Source organism: Tinamus guttatus, unplaced genomic scaffold (genome assembly GCF_059628265.1).
Source record: "Tinamus guttatus ecotype Peru unplaced genomic scaffold, ASM5962826v1 Tinamus_guttatus_pri_ptg000629l, whole genome shotgun sequence".
Lineage (NCBI taxonomy): Eukaryota > Metazoa > Chordata > Aves > Tinamiformes > Tinamidae > Tinamus > Tinamus guttatus.
Window position 1 is genome coordinate 1,293,234 of NW_028289163.1, and position 23,260 is coordinate 1,316,493.

General features: G+C 65.2%; 3 protein-coding genes and 1 long non-coding RNA gene across 4 annotated transcripts; all 4 read right to left on the minus strand.

The window, feature by feature from the left end:
- Positions 1-3,865: 3,865 nt before the first annotated feature.
- On the minus strand, positions 3,866-4,371 carry LOC148592259 (uncharacterized). The gene is made up of 3 exons (XR_015913955.1): positions 4,350-4,371; positions 4,227-4,265; positions 3,866-4,155 (listed from the first exon to the last, which is right to left on the minus strand). It is a non-coding gene; the product is annotated as an uncharacterized LOC148592259 (long non-coding RNA).
- Positions 4,372-6,238: 1,867 nt separating this feature from the next.
- LOC104566793 (intelectin-like protein) lies at positions 6,239-8,952 on the minus strand. Its single transcript, XM_088535483.1, has 7 exons — positions 8,889-8,952; positions 7,796-7,963; positions 7,415-7,662; positions 7,173-7,331; positions 6,976-7,096; positions 6,793-6,896; positions 6,239-6,391 (listed from the first exon to the last, which is right to left on the minus strand). The coding sequence occupies exons 1-7, from the start codon at positions 8,950-8,952 to the stop codon at positions 6,239-6,241; spliced, it is 1,017 nt and encodes a 338-aa protein (XP_088391609.1).
- A 2,452-nt stretch (positions 8,953-11,404) lies between these two features.
- Positions 11,405-13,758, minus strand: FCER1G (Fc epsilon receptor Ig). Its single transcript, XM_088535410.1, has 5 exons — positions 13,607-13,758; positions 12,755-12,846; positions 12,497-12,544; positions 12,197-12,220; positions 11,405-11,494 (listed from the first exon to the last, which is right to left on the minus strand). Exons 1-5 carry the CDS (start codon positions 13,659-13,661, stop codon positions 11,438-11,440), a joined length of 276 nt encoding a protein of 91 aa, XP_088391536.1. The 5' UTR covers positions 13,662-13,758; the 3' UTR covers positions 11,405-11,437.
- Positions 13,759-14,325: 567 nt separating this feature from the next.
- NDUFS2 (NADH:ubiquinone oxidoreductase core subunit S2) lies at positions 14,326-21,381 on the minus strand. Its single transcript, XM_088535392.1, has 14 exons — positions 21,251-21,381; positions 21,060-21,166; positions 19,598-19,788; positions 18,591-18,711; positions 18,373-18,485; positions 17,704-17,778; positions 17,432-17,509; positions 17,045-17,130; positions 16,595-16,714; positions 16,297-16,426; positions 15,603-15,698; positions 15,434-15,517; positions 14,597-14,654; positions 14,326-14,481 (listed from the first exon to the last, which is right to left on the minus strand). Exons 1-14 carry the CDS (start codon positions 21,322-21,324, stop codon positions 14,444-14,446), a joined length of 1,371 nt encoding a protein of 456 aa, XP_088391518.1. The 5' UTR covers positions 21,325-21,381; the 3' UTR covers positions 14,326-14,443.
- Positions 21,382-23,260: the final 1,879 nt, after the last annotated feature.

Sequence of the window (23,260 nt, forward strand, 5' to 3'; positions counted from 1 at the left end):
TGCGGGGGACCCGGGGTGCAGGGGGCAGCGCAGCGAAGGGCCCGGGCTCCGGTGAGGGGCCCGGACGGCTGCGTTCCCCTGGGGGAGCCCCCAAAATGCAGCACTTGGCCTCAAGGTCGGGGCTCAGAACCGCAGGGCTGAACCTCTGTTTCTGAACCTGTTCCACGGCCCCGGGAACACGTTTGCCGGTCCCCAAAACGCAGCACTTGGCCACCCTTTCTGAGCCCCCAAAGGGCCCTCGGAGCAGGGTGGGGAAGGGCCAGAAACACCAGGCTTGGAAGGGGAGGGGAGATCCTGCAACTGGGGTCTGAAATAGGAGAGCTGGGGGCTGTTCCAGGTCACACTGACCCACTGGCTTCCAACCCCAAACGCGGGGCTGAATCGGCCTCTCCTGAGCCCCAAAGCAGCCCCCGAGCCCGTGGGGGAGCCCCAGGACGCAGCACTTGGCCAGGAAGCAGAGACCCCCCCAAACCCGCCCCCCAGCCCCTCTTCTCCCGGCCCAGAGGGGCCGCAGTCCCCCCGGTCCCGTGTGCGCGGGGGGCGAGAAGGGGGTCGGGGCGAGAAGGGGGTCGGGTCGTGCTCGGGATCCGGCTCGGGGCCCCCTCCGGGCCGGCCGGGCCCAGCCCGCGGCGCGGGGCAGCCCCGGGGCGGGCGGGCGCCCGCTGCGCTCCGGCCCTTCGGCCTTTGTCTCCCGGCGGCGGCAGTGGCCGCCCCGCAGCCCCGAGCCGCCCCCCGCCCCGCGCCGGCGCCGGCGCCGCCGCTCCCGGCCGGACAGAGCCCCCGCTCCGTCCCGGCCGCCCCCGCCGCTCCCCGGGGCCGGGCGGAGCGGGCAGCGGGCGGGACCCGCCGGCCCCGGGGCGAGGAGCGGCCGGAGCGGCCGGGACGGAGCCCGCACAGCCCCGACCGGCTCCGCGCGGTCCTGCTCGCGCTCTGGGGCCGGGAGCAGCGGCGCAGGCGCCGGGAAGGGGCCCCGCCCCGCCCCGCCCCCCGGGGCCCCGCCCCTCCTGGCACCTCGCCCCGCCATTGGCTGCGGCCCGGAGGAGGCCCCGCCCCTCTCGATGGTCACGCCCCTTTCGCCTTGAGCACGCCCCTGCCCGCTCACAGCACCCATAAGCGCTGGCCTCATTTGCCTATCATTAGCATATCACTGACGTTCTATTAGCATCTCATCACTCTGCAGTTCCCAGACGACATAAACAACAGCCCCACCCACTGCTGTTTGGTCCCGGCCCCGCGGTCCCTGGCTCCGCCCCCGCAGTCGGCTCCGCCCCTGCAGTTAGCTCCACCCCCTGCCCTCCCAAGCCCCGCCCCTCCACATGGACCACTTTTGTCCCTCACTGCTTGACCGGGCAGAAAACAGGGCTAAGAAGGGGGCTTCTAAGGAGCCAGTTGTGGCCTCATTACCATAAAATTTGCATATCATTAGCATCTCAGTAGCATCTCACAGCTCCCAGGCACAAATGCAGCACCCCTCTGAACTCCAAGGAGCTTTAGGACCCCGCCAAGCTGACCCTGGTGCTGTTTGAACAGCAAGTCGTGGCCTCATTACCATCGAGTTGCATCCCATTAGAACCTCATTAGCATTTCTATGCTGGGACACTGAGTCTTGGCCCCTCTTCCCTGACATCCTCCCGTTCCCTGGCACAATGGGGCCCAGCCGAGAACGGGTGACAGTTGTGACACGTGTGGCACCAATGTGGACGGATGGACTTTCATGTGGCCTCCCGGGGCCTCCGTGCGCACGGGGCAGGGGAGACCTCAGGGTTTCGTGCGGCCTCATGGCTCCATCCCACCCCACGATGCCCATCCCTATGGCCACCCCCATCCCCATGGTGCCCATCACCATGGCCTCAGCTTCTGGCCACCCCAGCCCCATGGTGCTTGTCCCCATTGCCCCATTCCCGCATGTCCCCAGTGCCACAGTGCTTGTCCCCATGGTCTCAGCTTCATGGCCACCCCAGCCCCATGGTGCTTGTCCCCATTGTCCCATTCCCGCATGTTCCCATGACCCCAGCGCCACAGTGCTTGTCTCCATGGTCTCAGCTTCATGGCCACCCCAGCCCCAAGGTGCTTGTCCCCATGGTCCCATTCCCACTTGTCCCCATGACCCCAGCGCCACAGTGTTGTCCCCGTGGCGTCAGCTTCATGGCCACTCCAGCCCCATGGTGCCCGTCCCAATGGCCACATCCCCACATGGCCACAGCTCCATGGCCCCCCCAGCAACATAACCCCGGCCGCACAGTGCCAAGTTCCTTGTCCCCAGGCCCCAAGTGTCCCTAGCCATGTTGGAACACCAGCTCCTGGGTTGCTCTTCCAGAATCAGGGATGCAAATTCCCCAAATCAGACCAACAGCGGCTGCACAGGCTGAATCCGGTCTCGAAGCTCCCCTGTCTCCCCCTGTGGCCACCGCAGAGCCTGCTGATACCCGGAGCGGGTCCAGAGCTGCTCGGCCAAACCAGCAAACCGTGCCCTGGAGATGGCACCAACAGAGGGTTTCCCCTCCCTGCGCTGGGCTCCTCTACCCGGAGCAGCTCCCGGCCCCGGTGGGAAGGCCGGGATGGAGCCCGGAGGAGCAGGGCCGGTGTCCGGGCCGTGCTGGGGTGGGCAGAGAGCAGGGACAGGCAGCAGGCGCTGAGCAGCCTCCCCTTTAACACTCCTGGGAGGAAAAAGGAAGGAAACGGCTGCGCTCCTCCTGCCCCGCTATGGTTTCCCGGGCATTTCCCACTCTCCGGCACCACCATTGGCACCGGGAGGAACCAAACGGCACCGACTGTCCCCAGAATGGTGCGGGGGGCGGCAGCAACAGGCAAGGAGGCGCCAGGGGTGCCTGTACCCACAGATAGCGTGGGGTGGATGGACAGATGGATACGCAACCCCGGCGCTCTTTGTGCCCAGGCACTGATGGGGACACTCCTGGGACGCATGGGGACAGGGTGGCAGAGCAGGTTTATTGGAACCGGCCGCGGCCCCGCAGCACCAGGCACGGAGCCAGCCCGGAGCCAGCCCGGCCTCGCCGGCGCCGGCACCGCTTGTTATCCAGCCAAGAGCTTGGCAGGGGGTTAGTATATAGCCCGTATAGCTGTGCAGTGGGTTATTGAGCTGCCTCTATATCTTGGCAGTGGGTTATACGGCATCCTACATACCTATGCAGTGGGTTATTGGGTATCCGCTCTACCTATGCAATGGGTTATATGGCATTCTACATACCTATGTGGTGGGTTATTTGGTATCCGCTCTACCCATGCAATGGGTTATATGGCATTCTATATACCTATGCAATGGGTTATTGGGTATCCGCTATACCCAAGCAATGGGCTATTGTATAGGGACCAGATGTGCACATATAAGCTGCTATAGGGGCACAGTGAGGGAGCCGAGGGTCCGACAGGAGCCGTGTGGGTTCCCAGTGCCTCTGAAAGCGGCTGCTGTCGGCGGGGATCCGGGAACCTGATGAGGAGGGGGAAAAGTCCATGAACAGGGACCCCCCAGCCCCGAGGACGAGCGCAGTGGGAGGATGGGGAGAAGGGGGAGCTCCCCGCGGCCGCTGCCCCCCGAGTTCCCGCTGGGGCTCAGGGGCCGGTCCGGGCCGGTGCCCCCTCTCCCTGCCCCGTTACCTGTCCGTTACCCGCCAGCGCGGGGCAGCAGGAGGGCGGCGGCGGCGGCGAGCAGGGCCGGCCGCATCCCCGGGCGCCAGCGGCAGGAGCCCGATCCGGCCGAGCCTGCGGGGACAGCGCGGCCGTCACGGGGATGGGAGCGGGGTCGCTGTGTGGGGTGGGTTTGGGCACCCGGGGCGGGTGGCCGCGGTGGCCTCTCACCTTCTCCTGCGCCCTGGGGGTTGCAGCCCCGTGGCGAGGAGCAGCCGTCCCGGGACATCGCGTAGGGGACCAGGGGACTCTCCTGCGACCACGCCAGGCCCCCGTGGCTCGGGGAGCGGTAGGCGCAGGAGTAGAGCCCGGGCAGCGCCTCGTCCTCCACGAGCAGCGACGAGGAGTTCCGAAAATTGCTGCGGGCTCCGCGGGCGTCGGGCCGCCGGTAGAAGAGGAACATGGTCACCGAGGTGGTGAGGGGCGCCAGGCAGCGCAGGGCCACGAGCTGCTCGTGCCCGGGAGCTCGGGGCAGCGGCGCGATGCGCAGGACGGGCGCCGGCAGCGGCTCTGCAAGGGAAGGGCGAGGGCAGCGGCGGGTCCCGGCGCGCGGGCGGCCCCGTGCCCGGTCCCCCGCTCACCTGCGGGCTGCCCCGGCGGCGGCAGCGCGAGGAGCGAGGCTGCCGAGAGAGAGAGAGACGCGGTGAGGGCGGCGGGGACAGCGCGGGGACATCCCCGGGGAGAGGGGGCACCGCGGCGCTTACCGAGCACGGGCAGGAGCAGCGGCAGAGCCATGGCAGGAGCGGGAGCCTCCGCACCGCACCTCGCTGGAGGGGAAGGAAAGGTCCCTTCCCCCGCGCTCCCCGCGGCCCCGGGACAAAGGCAGGAAACGAGCGAACCCCCCCGCTCTCCCGCTGGTTTCCTCTCCCCTAGGAAAGCCTCGGGACGGGACGGGGGGGCTCGGGTCAGCCCCGGTGCTTGGGACGCTGCTACGGGCACGGCTGGCAAAGTTCCCTCTGAGCCCTGCAGTGGGGACCTGTCCCCCGCATGCCACCCCCGGGGCTCCCTGCAGCTCCCCGGGAGCCCCCGCAGATGGGACAAGAGGCTTTGGCGGTGCGGGGGACACGCGGCTCCCCGTTTCGGGGGGATGCGGCTCCCTGGTTCCTGCACTCCTCTGTTAGCAGCAGGATGGGGCTCCTCCATTCAGGGGGACACAATTCGGCCCTTCCCACGACATCCGCTTCCCAGGGGATGCGGCTCCCCGGTTCGTGGTGGGGAGGCAGCGCTCATCCGTTCGGGGTGACGCTGCTTCCCGCTTTCCAGGCATTTCCCACCCTCTGGCAGAGCCCCTGGTGTTGGGGGCGGAAAGGCCTGGATGGCACTTCGGGGCACCTGCCATCCCCAAAATGGTGACTGGCAAGCAGGTGTCCCCCAGGGTCCCCGCGCCGGTGGGACCCAAGAGTGGGGCACGTTTTCCTCTCGGGAACAACACAGACATCATCGTGATGAACACACGGGTGCCGGGAAACCGGGACCTGACACCTGACATGGCCCCGGGGGTGCGAGAAAGGGGAGGCATCGACCGGGCGAGCGCGGCCGTGCTGGGAAAGGGCCGCTCGGCGCCGTGCCGAGTTCCTGCAGAATAGTGACATTGACTGGAGAAAAAAAAAAAAACACCTTTTTACCTTTTTTTCCATCTGCCAGGAGCAAATCCTGGCTCCGGGGTGAGATCGATGCAGACACTGCCCCGGGCTCCAGCCTCTGGGTCAGGGACATGGGCCCATGCGGCGGCTCCTGCTCGATGTTTGCTCATCTCGGGCCCGCGGGCAGGATTTAAAGCCAGGGCAGCCCCCTGTGCCCCCCTTGCCCTGCCCATTGCCCCCCATGTGCTCCCCATTGCGGGACATCATCCGCATCCCCCCTCATCACCCCCCTCACTCCCTATCCCAATCCAGGGGTCCCACCCAGTGCCCCCCTGCAACCCAATGCAATCCCCCCTCCAGGGATCCTGCCAGCCCTGAGTCAGGGGAATTGCAGCCCAAGAGGAATTTGGGATATTGGGGTGCCCAGACAAGAGGAGGGACAGGGGTGGTCTGGGACAAACAGACTCAAGGTGTTGGGATCGTGCCCGGGTTGGGCACAGCCACTCATCCGGTGGCGGATGCAGCCATCCAGTGTCGGACGCAGCCGTCCGGTCCCAGCGCACGGAGGTGGAGTGCAGGAAGGATGGGGACAGCCCCTCACACCTCACAGCCCTCCCGAGGGACTATTGCTATGGCCCCAAACCGGAGGGATGCTGATGTCGCTGGGAAATGATGCTGTCCCCTCGGCTTGGGGACGGATAAGACCCGGACAGCTCTGCATGTCACCGTGACCTGCCCCTCTCCCCGGAGCTGCTCCTAGTGCATCCCTGAGCATGGATCTGCTCCCAGAGAATCCCCGAGCACGGAGATGGTCCCAGAACATTCCTGAGCTTGGAGCTGATGGCAGCGCATTCCTGAACACAAAACCAGTCCCAGAGCATCCCTGAGCACCCAGTGCTGTTCGGGGCCACGGGTGCCTTCTCCAGAGGTTTCCTCAAAGGACTTGGTGGATAGACCTTGCTTGGGAGGAACCTTTATTCGCCCTGCTCTGGCACCTGGCTCGGGTGGCCTCAGCGGTAGAAGAGCAGCACGGCAGCCTCGAGGATCTCCTTGGAGGTGCTCCAGGCCGTGTGGGTGCCGTAGCCGTTCCAGACGTACCCGGGGAAGTCTCCGCACTGCTGCGGACTCGACTCGGGGAAGTACCCGCCTCCACCAATGCAGTGCTGGGGGGGACACAGTGACATCACCCACAGCTGCAGGGTACACCCCGAAACCACCCCAGGGTGCTGGGTGTCACACATGGCTTGTGACAATTGCAAGGTGCCAATATCCCTTGCACCCCCTTGTACCCCAAAACTGCACCTGGGTTTTGGTGGTGGGGTGGCAGGGACCACAGCAGCATCACCCATGGCTGCAGCGTGCTGGTACCCAGTGCACCCCACAACCACCCCAGGGTGATGCCACCACATCCCCCATGGTTGGTGCCGGTTGCAGGGTGCCAATACCCCTTGCACCCCAAAACTGCACTCGTGTTTGTGTGGGGGGGACACAACAGCATCGCCCACAACAGCAGGGTCCCGGTGTCCCCAAAGCCACCCCGTGTTGCCGCCCTGCGAGGACTCACGTGCTCGGTGTTGCAACCGGTGACCTTCATGCCAGGGCACAGAGCCATCGCCGCCCTCTCGTTGTTGAAGACACGGAACTGGAGGAAGCCAGGGACAAATTCCTCTGTGGCAGAGGGGGCCGGTGAGGTGGGTGAGGCCGTGGGCACCCGATGCCACTGTCACCATCACCGCCAGGCGCTCACTTTGCCCATTGGGCGAATAATATCTGGAGGCAACCTCAGGCGAGCCGAAGTCGTAGATCACGGGCACGGCAGGACCGTTGTCGTTCAGGCACTGCCCAGCTCCGTATTTCACCGGGTATTTCTGGAAAGGGGGAAGAGAAACGATGCTGGGGATGCATGGGTACCACAGCGTGGGGGTGTCGCAGGGCCGGCGGTACCTGGAACAGGCGGAGCAGGTTGCCACCCTCCTCGGCGAGGAAGCCGTTGTGTGTGCGGTAGCGCAGCAGGGCCTGCGGCTGCCACTCGGCCATGGGCGTCCGGTTGGGCACGTGCCACACGGCCACGTCCCTGGCACCGAGGTCGTAGTAACCCGGGTTCTGCCAGAGAGGGCAGCACGGTTGTCACTGGGACGCGATGACACTGGTGACACCGTGCCCAGCCACCCCCTCTCTGTGCCCACCTTGTAGTCGTCAGCGGTGGCCCCCACAGCAGAGCCGAATGTGCTGTGGTCGGCCCAGGCGCCGTCGCCTTCGGGCCACAGCGGGCTGCTGCCCTGCTGGCTGGACCAGCGGTCGCCCACGGTGCACTTGCCGTGCGCGTTGTTCTCGTGCACGCTGGCCACCAGCGTCCAGCCGCCCCCGGCCGTGCTCATGTCGCAGAACGTCTGGTAGATCTCGCCGTCCGCCGTGCGCAGCGTGTAGAGCCCGTCTGCGGCGCCAGCACCGGCCACCGTGGTGGCACCAGCCACCCCCCCACTGGCGCTAGCCACCCTCTGTCAGCACTAGCCACCTCCGTCCGGCACCGCAGAGCCTATGGGACAGGATCCCCCGGCACCGCTCACCTTTGGCCGCCTGGTTGGTGGCCTTGATGTCCTTGCAGCTGCGGGGCGGGGTGGCGTTGAGGGCGTCCGGGTGCTCGGGGGAGCTGTGGCAGGAGCAGCCCGTGTCCTCCCAGCCGTCCAGCACCTCGCGCAGGGCTCGCTTGAGCTCGGCCGTGCTGCCGGGGCCCCCTGCGCCCCCGCGGCACCGTCACGACTCGCACGGGCACCGTGGCCGGTGGCGTTCCCAGCCCTGCGTGCCCCCGACTGCCCATGCAGCCCCCCTTGCTCATGCACCCCCTTCCTGATCCCCTGTGCACCATGATCCCTCCTGCACCCACGTTGCCCATGCACCCCAATCCTGTGTGCCCCTGACTGCCCATGCACCCCCCCCTTGCTCATGCACCCCCTTCCTGATCCCCTGTGCACCATGAACCCCCCTGCACCCCCATTGCCCATGCACCCCAATCCTGTGTGCCCCTGACTGCCCATGCACCCCCCCCTTGCTCATGCACCCCCTTCCTCATCCCCTGTGCACCATGAACCCCCCTGCACCCCCATTGCCCATGCACCCCAATCCTGTGTGCCCCCGACTGCCCATGCACCCCCCCTTGCCCATGCACCCCCTTCCTGATCCCCTGTGCACCATGAACCCCCCCCTGCACCCCCATTCCCCATGCACCCCAATCCCGTGTGCCCCCCACTACCCATGCACACCCCCCCTTGCTCATGCACCCCCTTCCTGATCCCCTGTGCACCATGAACCCCCCCTGCACCCCCATTCCTCATGCACCCCAATCCTGTGTGCCCCCGACTGCCCATGCACCCCCCTTGCCCATGTACCCCCTTCCTGATCCCCTGTGCACCATGAACCCCCCTGCACCCCCATTCCTCATGCACCCCAATCCTGTGTACCCCCCACTACCCATACACACCCCCCCTTGCCCATGTACCCCTTCCCTGATCCCCAGTGTACCCCAATTCCTCCCGGGTCCCAGTTCCCCCAACTCCCCCTGCACCCTGTTCCCACCCCCCATCACCCACCCCCCTGCACCCCCCCCAGCACCCCGCAATTCCCCCACACCCCGGGGCCCCCCACGGCCCCGGAGCCCCTCACCGCAGCCCGGGAGCACCGCGGGCGGCAGCAGCAGCAGCAGCACCAGGGGGGCGAGCGGCTCCATGGGGCGCTACCGGGACAGGACCGGGGTGACAGGGGCTTGGACCAGGCGACCCTCGCCGGGACACCGGAGATAAAGCTGGGGCCATTGGGATTGGGAGCGGGGGGAAACCCTGGGGATCACACTGGGGTGGGACCCCGAGATTGGGATGGAGAGGAATGGGAGTGATGGGGAGGGATGGGGTGACAGGGAGGGATGGGGTGACGGGGAGGAATGGGGACGATGCGCTGGGATGGGCGACCCGGGGGGTGTCAATGCGCAGGGCAGGAGGGACAGGGGGGCAGAGCCCCATGAGGGAGGACGCAGCACCCCGGGGTGCCTGTACGGGACCTGCCCGGGGTGCCGAGGTGGCCGGTCCGGGGACCCACCCGCCCCCTCCGCGTCCCCCGGGGCGGGGACCGTCCGCTCGGGCCGCGCTCACCGGCGCGGGGGCTCCGGGGCTGCAGCGGGCGCTGGGCGGGCTCCGGTCCTGGCCCCGGCTCCGGTCCCGGCCCCGGCTTTAAATCCCTCCCTGCGGCCGGGCTGAGCAAACAGCGACCCGGAGCTGCCTGCGCCTTCCCGGATGGGGAGCGCTGCCCCGAGCCGCTGTGACCGCGTGTCCCCCCGGGTCATACCCGTCGGGCCGGCCCGGCCCAGCCCGGCCCGGTCCGGCCCGGCCCGCCTCCCACCGGGACAGGGTGCTGATCCCGAATGGAGCAGCCTTTACTGATCCCGAATGGAGCGGCCGTTCCTGATCCCCAATGGAGCGGGGCAGCTGGCTGGCAGCGAGCCCTGTTTGCACAGGGCAGAGTCTTTGGCCTCGCCGCCGGGCCCGGATCTGCTGTCGGCAGGTGGGAATAAAGCGGCTTTGTCCTGGCTGGATAACAGGGGCCAAGTAGGGGCAAACTGGGTTTATGATAACAATAATAATAATGATAAACAATAATGATGTAAAGGGGGAGCAAGGGAGCCGTGGTGGGGGCCAGCAGGGGTTGACAGGGTGGGTTCTGGGTGCAGGGATGTCACGATGCTCCTGTGTGTGCCGGGGCTCTGCAGTGGGTGCTAGTGCCTTGCTTGGGTTGTTGGCACCTTGATGAGATGCTGGGACACTCCCGTGGGTGCTGGGACTTCAACAAATGTGCTGTGATGATCCTGGGGGTGCTGAGATCTCACCTAGGGTTGGCACCTCAACAAAGGGGTTAGGACGCTCATGTGGGTGCTAAGAACTCCTCAAGGGTGCTGAGATGCTCCTCTGCTGGGTGCCAGGATCTCACCAAGGATGCTGAGGCCTCATCAAGGGCGTTAGGACCCTAGAGCGGGTGCTGGGACTTCATCAAGGGTGCTGTGATCCTCTTACTGGTGCGGGGACCTTGCTGGGGGAGATGGGACCTGCCCTGCACCCCCCGGCCACTCCTGCACCCCCCAGCACTGCTGAAGCCCCCATATCACCCTGGATTGGGTACAAGGTGACCCAAGGTGACCCTGGCTTGGGTACAAGGTGGCCCAAGGACATGACCTGATCGCACTGGGGATGCCACCATCACCCCAGCAGCACCCAAGTGTGCAGGAGCATCAGGATGCACCAAGTACCTTCTCGCCCTGCTCCCCCGTTCTGCCCATTTCCCCATAGCAGGAGAGACCCACAAGACCCTGGCCAGGAGCAACGGGCCATTTTTGGCCTGTTTTCTGGAATTGAAGGCGTAGCAGCAGGAACTGCAGAGCATCAGGGCCCTGAGAGTCCTGAAGAGCTTTATTTTCTCCAAATCTCCAGGGATCCCATTAGGATGGGAACCGTTGGGACATCATTAAATAGAGACATGGACATTGGCCCTGGAGGCCTTTAGGAAGGGCTGTTTTGGGGCAAGGAGGATTCGGGGCTTTGCAGGGCTCTGCTGCCCAAGTCAGGGCTCCCCAGCAGCAGGGAAGAGCCAGGGCTCAAAACTGCCCTTCTCGCACCCAGAAAAAGCTCCAGCTCCACCATTGCAACCCCCAGGGGCCAACGGCATCAGCCAGGAAGATGTCACCAGCTGGAGTGAGATGTCCCTCATGTCACCTCTACCCCATAACAGGACACCCCGAGATGCCACCCTTGGCCAGACCCCAGCCAAGGGCTTCCTCAGGCTCTTCCCATCTCCATCCTGGCCCAGGATCCTGGAGCCCATCTCCCTTTTCCCCCATGTTGGGGGGCTGCCAAGTCTCCTACAGTGGAATTTGGACAGGGGGGAGGGCTCTGCAGCCCCTTTTAGGGTGGAAAAACCCATTGGGGACCAACGGCTACAACCTGTCCCGGATCAACCTGGCCAGGAGGATGCCGAGGGCAGCGGAGGCCGCTGTGGCTTTCGGGAACGGCTATTTCGGGGGTCAATGCCAAGCAGGAGGGTGGAGGAGGAGCATCCAATGACTCTTGTGCACCGGAGTCGGGGGGAACAAGCCGGGCAGCGGAGAAGCCCTTGGGGTGATGCCGGGGGGTCCACAGGGATGCCGGGGGGTCCACACCGCTCTGCGGCCTCTAGGAGCTTTTGTGCTGGAGGGTTTCGTACATCTCCTGGCTTTCCATGGTGAGCCCCTGTGCAAGAGATGGTGGTGGGAAGTTACGGGAGAGCCGGGAGCGAGGACGGGCGCCGTGTCCCGGGGCGGCCACTGCTGGGTGTCTGTGTGGATGTGGCACCCCGGGGATGCGGCATCTGCAGGATGCAGCACCCATGGGACAGAGCACGCTGTGGGATATGGTTCCCATGGGATAGAGCACCCATGGGTTACAGTGTGCAGAGGATAGATGGGATAGAGGGCGCCTATGGGATATGGAGACCGTGAGGTATGGCACCCATGGGATACAGCATCCCATGGGATATGGACCCTGTGGGTTGGGTACCCCATGGGATATGGACCCCATGGAATAAGGCACCTGACGGGATACAGGAGTCAAGGGGTGTGGACCCAACAGGATATGGACCCCATGGGATAGGGCATCCCACATGATATAGGACCCATGGGATGGGGAACTCCATGGGAAACAGCACCTATGGGATAGGGCACCCCACAGAAGAGAGCACCCAAGAGAGAGGGACCCAACAAGACACAGCAGCCCAGGGCACCCCGTGAGAATGAGCTCCCCATCGGATTGGGCATTCCATGGGATAAGCAACTTGCAGGACTCAGTCTCCATGGGAGACAGCACCCTTGGAGATACGGCACCCAAGGGATACAGCACCCAGGGCTCCCGCGCCAGCCGCCCCGTGGACGGGGGGAACAGACCAGGATGACTCACAGTGTAGACGGGTTCTCCTTTCTGCTGCAGAAGAGAAAGGGAAAGAGCTGAGGGCGACCAGGCGGCACCGGGAGCTTCCGCGTGGCCCGGCCACCCGCTCCCCGGTGCCCGCCCAGCGCCCACAAGCAGAAGTGGGAGCCGGGAGGGAGCGCGGGCGGATTTTCCTCCTGCGACACCGAGGAGCCGCCTGGGGCTCGTTTGGCTCCCGAGGATTCCCGGGATCCTGGTGGGACCTGGCTCCGTGCGCTCATCCAAGGGTGCCCCAGCACCCCCAAAACCCTTTGGAGAAAAGCTCCTCACCTCCCTGGCTGCTCTGGAGCCCTCTTTGGATGCTCTCTGGATCCGGACCTGCAGGAAGGAGGGAGAAAAAAGGGAAAAAACAACCCTGGATGGGCTCTTCACCAGCACTTGCTGAAGCCTCCATGTTATTCCCTGCCCTGGATGTGCCCGGACTTGGGCGCTGCAGCCTCTGGGTGCTCTGTGCAGCGATGGAGCCTTCGTCCCCTCCACGGTGATGCGGGTGAGATCTGGACCAGGCGGATGAGCCCGACCACTCACCTTCAGCTGACAATAAAGCACGGTGAGGACAACGCCGTAGAGGAAGAGGATGGCGTCCAGGATGTAGCACAGCTCCGGCGCCATCAGGGCTTCTGGAAGGGGAAAACACGGAGGATGCGGGAGCCCCCGAGGCAGCGCCGCTGCATCCGGACGTCACCTTGTCCCCAGCGGTCCCCGCTCCGAGCGACACCTCGAGCAAAAGCATCAAATGCTGCAGCCGCAAGGCTGGGCTCAATATAGCCCCGCAGCTGGGGCAGAAATAGCAGCGGTGCTGGTGAAACCTCGAGCGAGGGCTGGGACAGGCGCATCCGGGTGTGCGGAGACCGGTGCAGCTGCCAGGCTGAGTGGGATATGGCGCTGACACGGATGCCAGAGCCAACAGGTCTACCCATGGCCAGGGCGGGTGAACCGCCAAAGCGAGATGTGATGGGCACGGTGGCACCAGCTCTGACCCCGGTTTGGGGTGAAATCAGGTATTTGGAGGGTGCTGAGCTGTTCCCCTGGGGTGGGATCTCCTTTTGCTCCCTTCAGAGGCACCCTGAAGTGCTGGGATTCCCAGTCCTCACCTGCCCCATGTCCCATTGCGAGCCAGGGACAGGGGATGGGGCCACACAAGGACCTTGCTGAGACTGGGGGCAGCGACGTGGCCCCCATGTCCCCGTGCTGGACGGCACCAGCAGATCTGTGGCACTCGGGGACAACATGACAGACTGCAGAGAAGCCCCCGTCCTCCCAAAAGGGCTGTCTGGAGTGCAAGGACAGCACCAAACAAGGCAAAACAAGGGACATGGGACACCTTTAAGCACCCCAAAGCCACCAGGGCTCACCCGTCCCCACGCAAACCCCCCTTACCTGCCCCTCGTGCCCGCAGGAGCAGCAGCAGGACGAGCACAAGGCGGGCAGTCATCCCGGTGCCACGGGCCAGCCGAGCCGCCACCGCGTCCGGCCGAGCGTCACGTTCGAGGCCCCGAGACCGCGGAGCGAACGCCCTCCTCCGCTCACGGCTTACGTGTCCCTCATGTCCCCCCCTCCGCCCTCCAAGCCCAGCGGTTTCCTTTTCTTGGCCTCGCGTCGCGTTAGGGAACTCACCCGGCGCTGCAGGCTGGTTTCCCTTCCAGGAAAGGGCAGCCAGTGCTTAGCAGGGCCGTTACTCAAGGCACCACGTGAGCTGGTCCCGAGTAACGTGTGACAAGAGGGACCCAGCCCCAAACACCCTGCACGGGACGGGAGGGCTCCAGGGAGGACCAGGCGGCTCCCCCTTCCCAAGCCCTGGGGTTGCCGGTGCAGAAGGGCCAGCTCAAAGCTCCAACCTGCTGCCCCACTGCGTATGGGGAAGCGGAGGCAGAAAACGCCGTAAAATCCCACAAAATCTCCCTCGGGTCTCCCCCAGGCTGCGGAAACCGTGCCCCGGGGAGGGAGGACGTGGCCAGGAGCCAGAGGGAAGGGAAGCTCTTGACCGCAGGCCTTGCACGGAAAAAGGGCGGAAAAGTGCAATTCACTGGGTATTGGTGAGCTGAAGGAGGTGGAGGTGAAGGACAGGGTGGCTGCAGGGACAGAGGCACCAGCTCCAAGCTGAGCAACAGGCAGGGCAGTTTTGTCTTTATTTGACTTCGGCTGAAGAACTCGGAGCGCAACGCAGAGGAGCAGCAGCCCCGGCACGCGGGGCAGCGCGCGGCACAGGCCACCGTCTCACCGGTCCACTTCTCCAAAGACGATGTCCTGCGTTCCTGACGAGAGGAGCAGAGAGATCAGGGCAGGTGCAAACCCCCAGGGCCCTAATCCGGCCCTCAAGAGCAGGGAAGGAGTTTGAGGGGTTTGTGCCTTCAGCCCAGGAGCCCTTACCGATGATGGCCACGACGTCTGCCAGCATGTGGCCCTGTGACATCCTATCCAGCCCAGCCTAAGGGAGAGAACAGAGAGCACCCACGTCACCCTGGAGCCTTCGTCCTCTGCCACGATGATGGCTGGGGGCCCCTGTGCCTTGTCCAAAGCTCAGGGAGCCCCTGGGCAGGCTGTCACCCTGGCCTCGAGTCTGGGGTGCGACAAGGACAGGGCTCCAGGGGACTTTTGAGGATGTCCCCGAGGATGCAGAGCAGCCTGGACGCGGCGCTGTGCCCTTCCCTGCCAGCTGCTGTCGGCCACACGGGTGGCACAGAAGGAGAGCGGCAGGGAACAGCTTCGCTTGATCCGAAAACCACTCGGAGCAGCTGCCACGTGGAGAAAGGGCCAAGATTCCCAAGGAGCCGATGTCCCGAATCCCGGCCCAGGCCACGCTTTGTGCAGGGGCCGAGTCTCCGGCGAGGGCTGCGGCAGCACCCCGGGACCAGTCCCTATGGGCAGCCCAGCTCCCACGGCCCGGGGTCCGGCAGCGGGAGGGGGGCAGCCCCCCCAGCACGGGCCCCGGTGCAGGGAAGGAAGTGGTCAATTATCAGCAGAGAAAGGAAACCAGCCCTGAGAGCGGAAACACGAGAGGCTTCGGAGCGAGCGGCAGCTCCGGGACACTCGGGGCCTGCAGGAGCAAGCGCCCCGAGCGAGCAGGGAAGGGCCCCGTCCAGCAGGAATTAACCCCCTCTTTCCCCTCCTGAAGGAGGAACCTTGTCCAAATCTTGCAGCAAAAGGTGTTCAAGCCCCCCCAGTCGTCCAGCCCCACAGGCCCACCCAGCCCCACAGATCACCCACCAGGTGAGCAAAGCCGGGCGCCTTGATCTTGCAGCGGTAGGGGCGGCTGCTGCCATCCGAGACCAGGTAGACCCCGAATTCACCCTGCAGGGACACGGGGAGAAGGTTGGGGACAAGCAGCGCTGCAAACCAGAGCCCTCTGCCCCGTGGACGCGCCGAGAACGGGCACCTTGGGGGCTTCGATGGCCGTGTAGGTGGCACCGGGGGGCACCTGGTAGCCCTCGGTGTAGAGCTTGAAGTGATGGATCAGGGACTCCATGGAGGACTGCAAAGAGAAAGGGGGGGTCACCGAGGCGGTGGTGGCAGCAGGGAGGCACGCGGGGACAGGGGACACTGCACGTGCTCCTGCCCGCGAGCGGAGCCCCGTGCACAGGAACCAGCGCCGGCAGCGATAAGAGCGAAGCGATAGCGCAGGGCAGGGCCCACCACATCCTCCTCCCTGGCTCGCAGCAGGCCCTGCTGGTCACTAAGGGCTACTTTTTTGGCCGAAACGGGTGCAGGAAACTCACGTGTGGGCAGAAGCGCCCAGCAAAGAGCTTCCCTCGTCCCCCATGCGCGGCCGGAGGGGACTGGGAGGGACACGGCACAAAAGGCCAACAAGTCCCCAGCCCGACACCCACTAGGAGGGACACGGCACAAAAGGCCAACAAGTCCCCAGCCCGACACCCACACGAGCACCCGCAAGGCACGCGGACAGATGCAGATGTCACAGGCCAAAGAAAAAGCCCACGGGGGTGACACCAAACCGCATTTCCTGCTCATCTGCGCGAGCGCCGACACGCAGGCGGCAAGAGCGCAGCCCCCGAGCCCGTGGGGACGGGGTGCAGGGGAAGGATAGAGCGACAGAGCAGGAAAACCTCTACCTTCATCTCCGCCCGCTTCGGGGGGGAGATTTTGGCGTCGTCCACTTTGATCTCCCCCTCGGGCATCTTGTTGAGGCACTGGAGGATGATGCGGAGGGACTGGCGCATCTCCTCGACGCGGCACAGGTACCTGGCGCGGCAGGGACGGCGGCTCAGCCACCGAGCCGGTCACCTCCGCGGCTCCGGGGGCCTGGCAAAGCCCCCCGCGCCGCTCAGCACCGGCAGCAAGAGGGAACCAGGGCCCTGGCACCGCTGCCCAGAGCGGGTCTGCCCTGGCGGAGGCCCCGGCACCTCGTACCTGTCGTAGCAGTCGCCCCGCGAGCCGATGGGGACGTCGAACTCCACCTGGTCGTACACGTCGTAGGGCTGCGTTTTGCGCAGGTCCCAGTGGATGCCCGAACCTCGCAGCATCACCCCGCTGAGCAAAGGGAACCAGGTGAAAAACGGGCGCAAAACGGGGGCCTGCAGCACCTCCCGGGACAGCTTAGACCACATAGGGACAGCGGGACAGTGACAGCTCCAGCCACTGGGTGGCACTAGGCTGACAGTCATGAGCCCTGGGGACTTGTGCAATCAGGTCTGTGGTTTTGGGGTTCACTCTGATCCTCTTGGGGCTGTCTGGAGGGCTGGCAGGGGCTGACAACTACTCCTAAGAGTCAAGGAGGCCACAACATCCCCGGGTCTTCTCCAGACAACACCAGGGTGGCCCTGACCACCGAACCTACCTGAACCCGTGGCCGAGACCCACCTGAACCCGTAGTTGAGGGCCTCCTCCGCCGTGATGACGCCGATGTCAACCGTGCGGTTCTTCCAGATGCGGTTGTTCGTGAGCATCTGCGGGCAGTGGGGTGTTAACAGCCCGTCCGCAGCCCCACGCTGAGGTAGGGCCTTCCTGCCGCCCACCCCGGTGCAGCCCCTTCCTCTTGGCAGGGATTTGTGGCTGTGCTGGATGTTGCCTTTTAGCTTGACCCACTGTATCACTGGGGGAGCATCCCGGGAGAGCGGGGACAGGCCAGACAGGTCCCACCCTGCTGTGACACCGCTCAGGGTGCTGGGAAGCAGGGACCATCCCAGCTTTCAAGAAGGACGTGGTTCCCATCCCCGTGCCATCAAACTGCTCATCCCAGAGTCCCACCTCTTCCACCTCGTCTACTCGCATGGAGAAGTTCTTCACGAACTCATAGATGTCGTCCATCAGCCCCAGGGGCAGGTCCTGTGCAGGAAGAGGGTGACATGAATCCACAGTGTCACACAGGGATACCCCATACACCCCCACCAGACTGGGGAGAACCTGCAGGGAGCCCTTCTCCAGCATCCCAGCGAGTGAATTGTCACTGCTGGTGACAACCTGCCCACTCGCAGGCCTTGTGGAGCCATGGGGGTCCCATGGCCAAGAAAAGCCCCTACCTGGTGCACCCCTCCGGGTCGGATGTAGGCGGCGTGCATCCGAGCCCCGGAGACCCGCTCGTAGAACTCGAACATCTGCAGGGAGAGAAGGCAGCTCCCTGCAGCCACGCTCGGCACCCCAGCTCCAAAAGCACCATTACTAACCCCAAATCCACCCCCGTGATGTCACGGATGTAGCTTTTCCCCAGGGAAAGCTCTGGAGCCGGTGCAAGAACAGTTTTTGCTGCAAAATCCCCACGAAAGCCCCTCGCGAAGCAGCGAGCGGACGAGGGAGCGCGCGGGGTTTTGCGGAAGGGCTGGTTGGCTCCATCTGATGGTCGTGAGCTCCCCAGCACGAGGCAGATCTGCAGCCAGATCTACAACATCCTCCAGCACTGCTACCTCCTGCAGCGCTCGGTGCTCAGCAAAACCCCCGAGAGGATCAAAACTCCAGGTGTGCAGCCTCCAGGCAGGCCAAACACCAGCCTGGATGGCTGGTTCCTGTAGTAATTCCCCCCTGGCACAACCTCTTTTAGGATCTAAGGCTCAAAACAGCTTCTCCTGGGGGAAGGCTCTGCACCGGGAGAGCTCCCATCCTCTTCCCAACTGCCTTGTGGGAAGAGCAGCTTTCCCGGAGAAGGGCTGGCAGCTCTGCCAGGTCTCTCCGGGTCCTGCTCTCCTGGCATTTACCTTTTCTCTCTCCTCAAACATCCAGAAGAAGGGGGTCATGGCCCCGATGTCCAGCGCGTGCGTGGTGACAGCCATAATGTGATTGAGGAGCCGGGTGATCTCTGCAAAGAGGACTGGGGACAGAGGAAACACGTTGGAAAGGAGCATTCCCATCCGCAGAGCGTCCCGGTGCCACCCGCCTCGGCAAAGGATACGGAGCGGGGTGGGATCGTTCTCACCTCGGATCCACTGAGCCCTCAGAGGGGGACGGATGTTGAGCAGCTTCTCCACGGCCAAGGAGTAGGCTTGTTCGTTGCACATCATGGACACGTAGTCGAGACGGTCAAAATAGGGCAAGGCCTGAGGGGAGAAACATCCCTGGGGAGCCTGCGCTCCAAGCCAGGCACCGGCACCTTGGGAGCGCTCGGAAGCTCCATCCGATGCGGGAAGTTCTCCGGTGTGGACACCAGTTGCCCCAGGCAGGCGAGCAGGGTCTCCCTCCCTGCGGAGGGACAACCCTCTCCTTGGGATGAGGCACAAGGGAACACACGGAGAAGGTCCATTCCCGAGAGTTCTGTGGCTCCCACGGATGCCACGAACTTGGCGTGTCCCGGGAGAGCTCCAGCCTCTCTGATCCGTGGAGCTACCCAAGGAAAACGGGAGCTCTCCCGATGGGAACCAACCCTTTTGGTGCAGGCACCATGGAGAGCCCTGCACAGCCAAGCGCAGCTGTCCTGGCGCTCTCCCAAATCCAGCCTTGGCCCCGTGCCGCTTCCCCATTCCCAGGGCTTGGCTATATCAAGCACCGTTTCTCCGGCGGGCGGAAAGGTTAAAATCCGATTGGGATAATAAATCTGCAGAGCTCTGTTTACAAACGCCGCTGCAGCCTCTGACAGGCAATTAAATCCACTTCCAGGGCTCCAGAAGGCTGCTGACGTCTCCGATCAGGAGCCAGGGACACAAAGAGCCTGGATTTCTCTCAGTGTGAAGGGACATACCTTGGCTCTCCTCACCACTTTCCTAACACTTCGCTGAAGGAAAAAAACAAGCTTTGAACTAGCAGCTCCTTTCAGGACACGAAGGGAGCCTGATCCGTTGATGAAAGCAGAATAGAAGCAGGAGAGCATCAGGCTCCTGCCTGGTGCAAAATGGGGTGCTCGTTTCAGACACCTCCTAACACCCTCCTCGGGTTGTCTCCTCCTCGAGAGGTGGCCTCAGGAGCCCTCGCGAGCTCTGCTGGGGTTACCTGCAGGTAGGTCTTGTACTCGATGAGCTTCTCGGTGCCCCGGTGCAGCAGGCCGATGTGCGGGTCGCACTTCTTCACGCTCTCCCCGCTCAGCTCCATGACGAGCCGCAGGACCCCGTGGGCGGCCGGGTGCTGCGGCCCGAAGTTTATCGTTAAGGAGGAGACCTTCCTTTGAGCCAGAGGGTCCTTGTCTGCCCAGGGGAGAAAGCAGGAGGGTTGGATCCGAGCTCGCTGCTCCAGGTGGGGAGGATCTCCCTTCGGAAGCACCGGGGCCGCAGGGGGAGAACAGGACGGGCTCCGGCCCCACCGAACGCAAACGCACTTGGCCCCACGGGACACGCGGGACAGGGACGTCCCGGCCGGACACCGGGAACGCAGCGGGAACGCAACGTCCTGCCAGACGCTTCCCGTCTGGGCTGAACGCACGGCTCGTGGGCTGGGTCCAAGGAGAGTCAAACAGCCCAACTCCAACTCGTGCCCAACGCACGGGATGTTGCACCGGGAACCACCAGGAATCACCATCCGGGTGATTTTTTGGGGGGCACAAATCACTATAAGGTACGAGGGATCTCCGAACTGAAGAGATTGCACAGTTATTTCCACCGGGACAGGGAACTCCTGTCCTTATGCCCGTGTCACCCTGCGGCTGTATTGGTACCCAGGACATCCAAATATGCCAACGTGCTGGGCACAGGCTGCCCTGCAACGAGACCGGAGCAGTCCAGGGTCCCTGGCTCCGCTGGTCTCCGGAATCGCAGTCTGGGGACCCCTCTGCAGCCCCCTGCTACCACGTGGGGTCCCCAGATGGGCCCAGTAGAGCCACGGAGACCCCCAAACTCCTCTCCCCTTCTTCCTCCCAGCTGCTCTCCGTGTTCCGACTTGATCCCAATCTTTTCCTGGCCTGGAGTCCCCCTGCCCGACCCTGCTCTGTCTCTCCCTTGTCAATATCCAGAGCACCCAGGAGGCCAAAGCACCCACTGGGCAGCCCCCAGGCGGCCCCACAAGCCCCAGCCTGGCCCTGGGTCACCCCCAAGCACCCGGGGCACCTACCTGGCACCTCCTGGACACGTGGGACCTCAGCTTGAGCCCCCCGAGTCCAGGCCACCCAGGCAGCACCCAGCCAGACCTGGCCCGGACCCATTGGGCACCCACCAAGGTCCCATGTCCCCAAGGGGTCCCCCAAGGTCCCGTGTCCCCAAGGGGCCCACCAAGGTTCCCAGGGCACCCACCAAGGTCCCCATGGGTCCCCAGCACCCCCCAAGGTCCTCGTGGGTTCGCACGGCAACCACCAAGGTCCCCGCGAGGCCCCAGCGCCCACCGTGGTCCCCGTGGGTCCCCAAGGCGCCACCCACCCGGCCCCATCGGGGCTCCCTGGGCCAAGGGCACCCACTGTGTCGGGGGCCCCCACGTCGACCCAGGGTCCCCCACGTCCCCGGCAGCCTCCCCCCCGGTCCCCCCTCACCGTTCCAGGGCGGCGGCACCCACTTCTCCGTCTCCTTGCTCGGGTACATGACGGCGCCGGCGAACTGCTGCGCCCACGCCACGTCGGGCTGCCATTGTCCCACCGCCCTGCGCACACGCAGCCCGTGAGCGGAGCGGAGCGGAGCCGAGACCCGGCCCGGCCCGGCCCGGCCCATCCCGGCCCGCTCTCACCTGGCCGGGGCCGCCCCGAGCCGCGGCCGCGCTGAAGGTGCCCGCAGCCGCCACAGCGCCCGCAGCGCCGCCATCTTGCCCTTCGCCGCACTGCGCACGCGCACGCCCCGCCTCCGGCGTCGCCGCTGCCGCCATGATTGGTAAGGGCGCATCCCACTACCCCCATAGCCCTCATGTCGCGCCCGCCATCTTTACTAGGGGCAGAACGCGCGGGAGGCGGGGGGGATCGGCGCCATCTTTACTAAGGGAACCAATCGGGCTTCACTTCGCTGCCGTCGGGCGCAGCCGCCATCGTTGTGGCGGGCAGTGGCGGGAGGGGCTCGAGGGAACGGGGTGGTCCCCGCGACATGGGGACCTCCCGGGGACCTGGGGCCGCCTACGGGCTGCTGGCGCCAGGGCACACAGGGGCGCACGGGGATTCAGGCCTGTACACCCACTCGTGCTGCCCCCCGGTGCCGAGTCCCTGCACCCCATGGGTGCTGCCCCCCGGGACCCGGTGCCTCCTGTCACCTCTGTAACAGGCGCAGGGTGACACCCTGCTGTGAGGGCCACTGTTGACACCCAGTGTCGCCATCGAGGGACACCCCCATCTCTCCTCACTGTGGCTTCGGGGCACCCCGGGGGCTGCCGGAGCAGCCTGGGTGCTGGAGAGGGACAGATTGGGCTGCAAGGAGGGTTTGGGGGTGGTGACAGGGTTTGGGTGCCACATAGAGGGGTGACAGGGCTCCTAGCCCAGTTTGCCCCTTGGGGACACCAGGGACAACCCGTGTCAGGACTCTTGGCCGCACAGTTCCACAGCTGGGACATCCCCCCCTGCTCCAACGTCCCCAGGGCCCTCGGAGTCATCGCACCCCCCCCAAGCGCCCCCGCTGGCGTCACGGCCGCGGGCTCCCGATCAGGGTGACGCCAGCGGCCGCCGGAGCCCCCGTCACGGCCGTCCCCCGGCGGGCTGAGTCACCCAGAGGGTGACGGCTCCCAGCTGGGGCGCTGGCACCGGCCGCACGGCGCCCGCGGGGGCCTCCCCCCTTCCCACCCCCCCGGAGCTCCCGGACTTCCCGCGGGAAAGGCGGGAGCTGCGAGCGAGCGGCAGCTCCGCTTCCCAGGAATCCAGGGCTGCCACTGGCCAGGAGCGCGTGCTGGGTGGCTCTGGTGGCCGCCCGGTGTCCCCAGCCGTGGGGACCCGCTTGCAAAGGATGCACGAGTGCTCACACACACACTCCTGTGCATGCATGTGTCCCAGCACGCTTGCACGTGTTGCACATGCATGCGTGACGGCTGCACGTGCAAACGTGTCCGCACACGTGTGTGTGAGCTTGGAGGGTGCTCCCGCTTGCACACGCGTGTGTGCGAATGTTCCCGCCCGCCGGCAAGGCAGCTCCGTGGCGAAAGCGCCGGGAACTGCTTGTTCTCGGGATGAGGTCACCACAGAGGATGTGGGAACGGGCACGGCTCTTAGGGAAAAGCCGGAGCCCGGCGGCCTCGGCGTTCCCGACCTGCTGCTGGCAGCCCCTTCCCTTTCCCCCCCGCCGGCGTTTCCGGCCTTCCCAGCTCCCGTCCTCATTCCCTGACGTAGCTGGAGTTCAGCCTGGGAGCCTGAACTGGGGTTGCTTGGGGTGGCCCCCGTGTGCGTCAGCCCCAGGGTCGCTGTGTCCCCAGGGTGACACCTCTGGGTGCAGAGGAGCTGGGGACACTCCAAGGTCACTGTGTCCCCAGGGTGGCACCCCTGGGTGCGTGGGACCTGCAGATAGATGCCCCAGGGTCACCGTATCCCCAAGGTGACACAACCGGGTGGACAAAACACCGGGATGCTCTGGGGTGATGCAGAACTCTCAGATTCCCACGTGGGCCCCAACGTGGCCCTGCCACAGTGGGGACAACCCCCCCCATCCCCAGGGGACAGCGTAGGGTACAGGTAGCACCCATGGGTGCAGAGAGCTTGGAGCCACCCAGGGCCTTCCCCAGCGCCCATTTTCTGCACTGTGAAGGGGGTGACTTTGCAGCTGGAGCCAG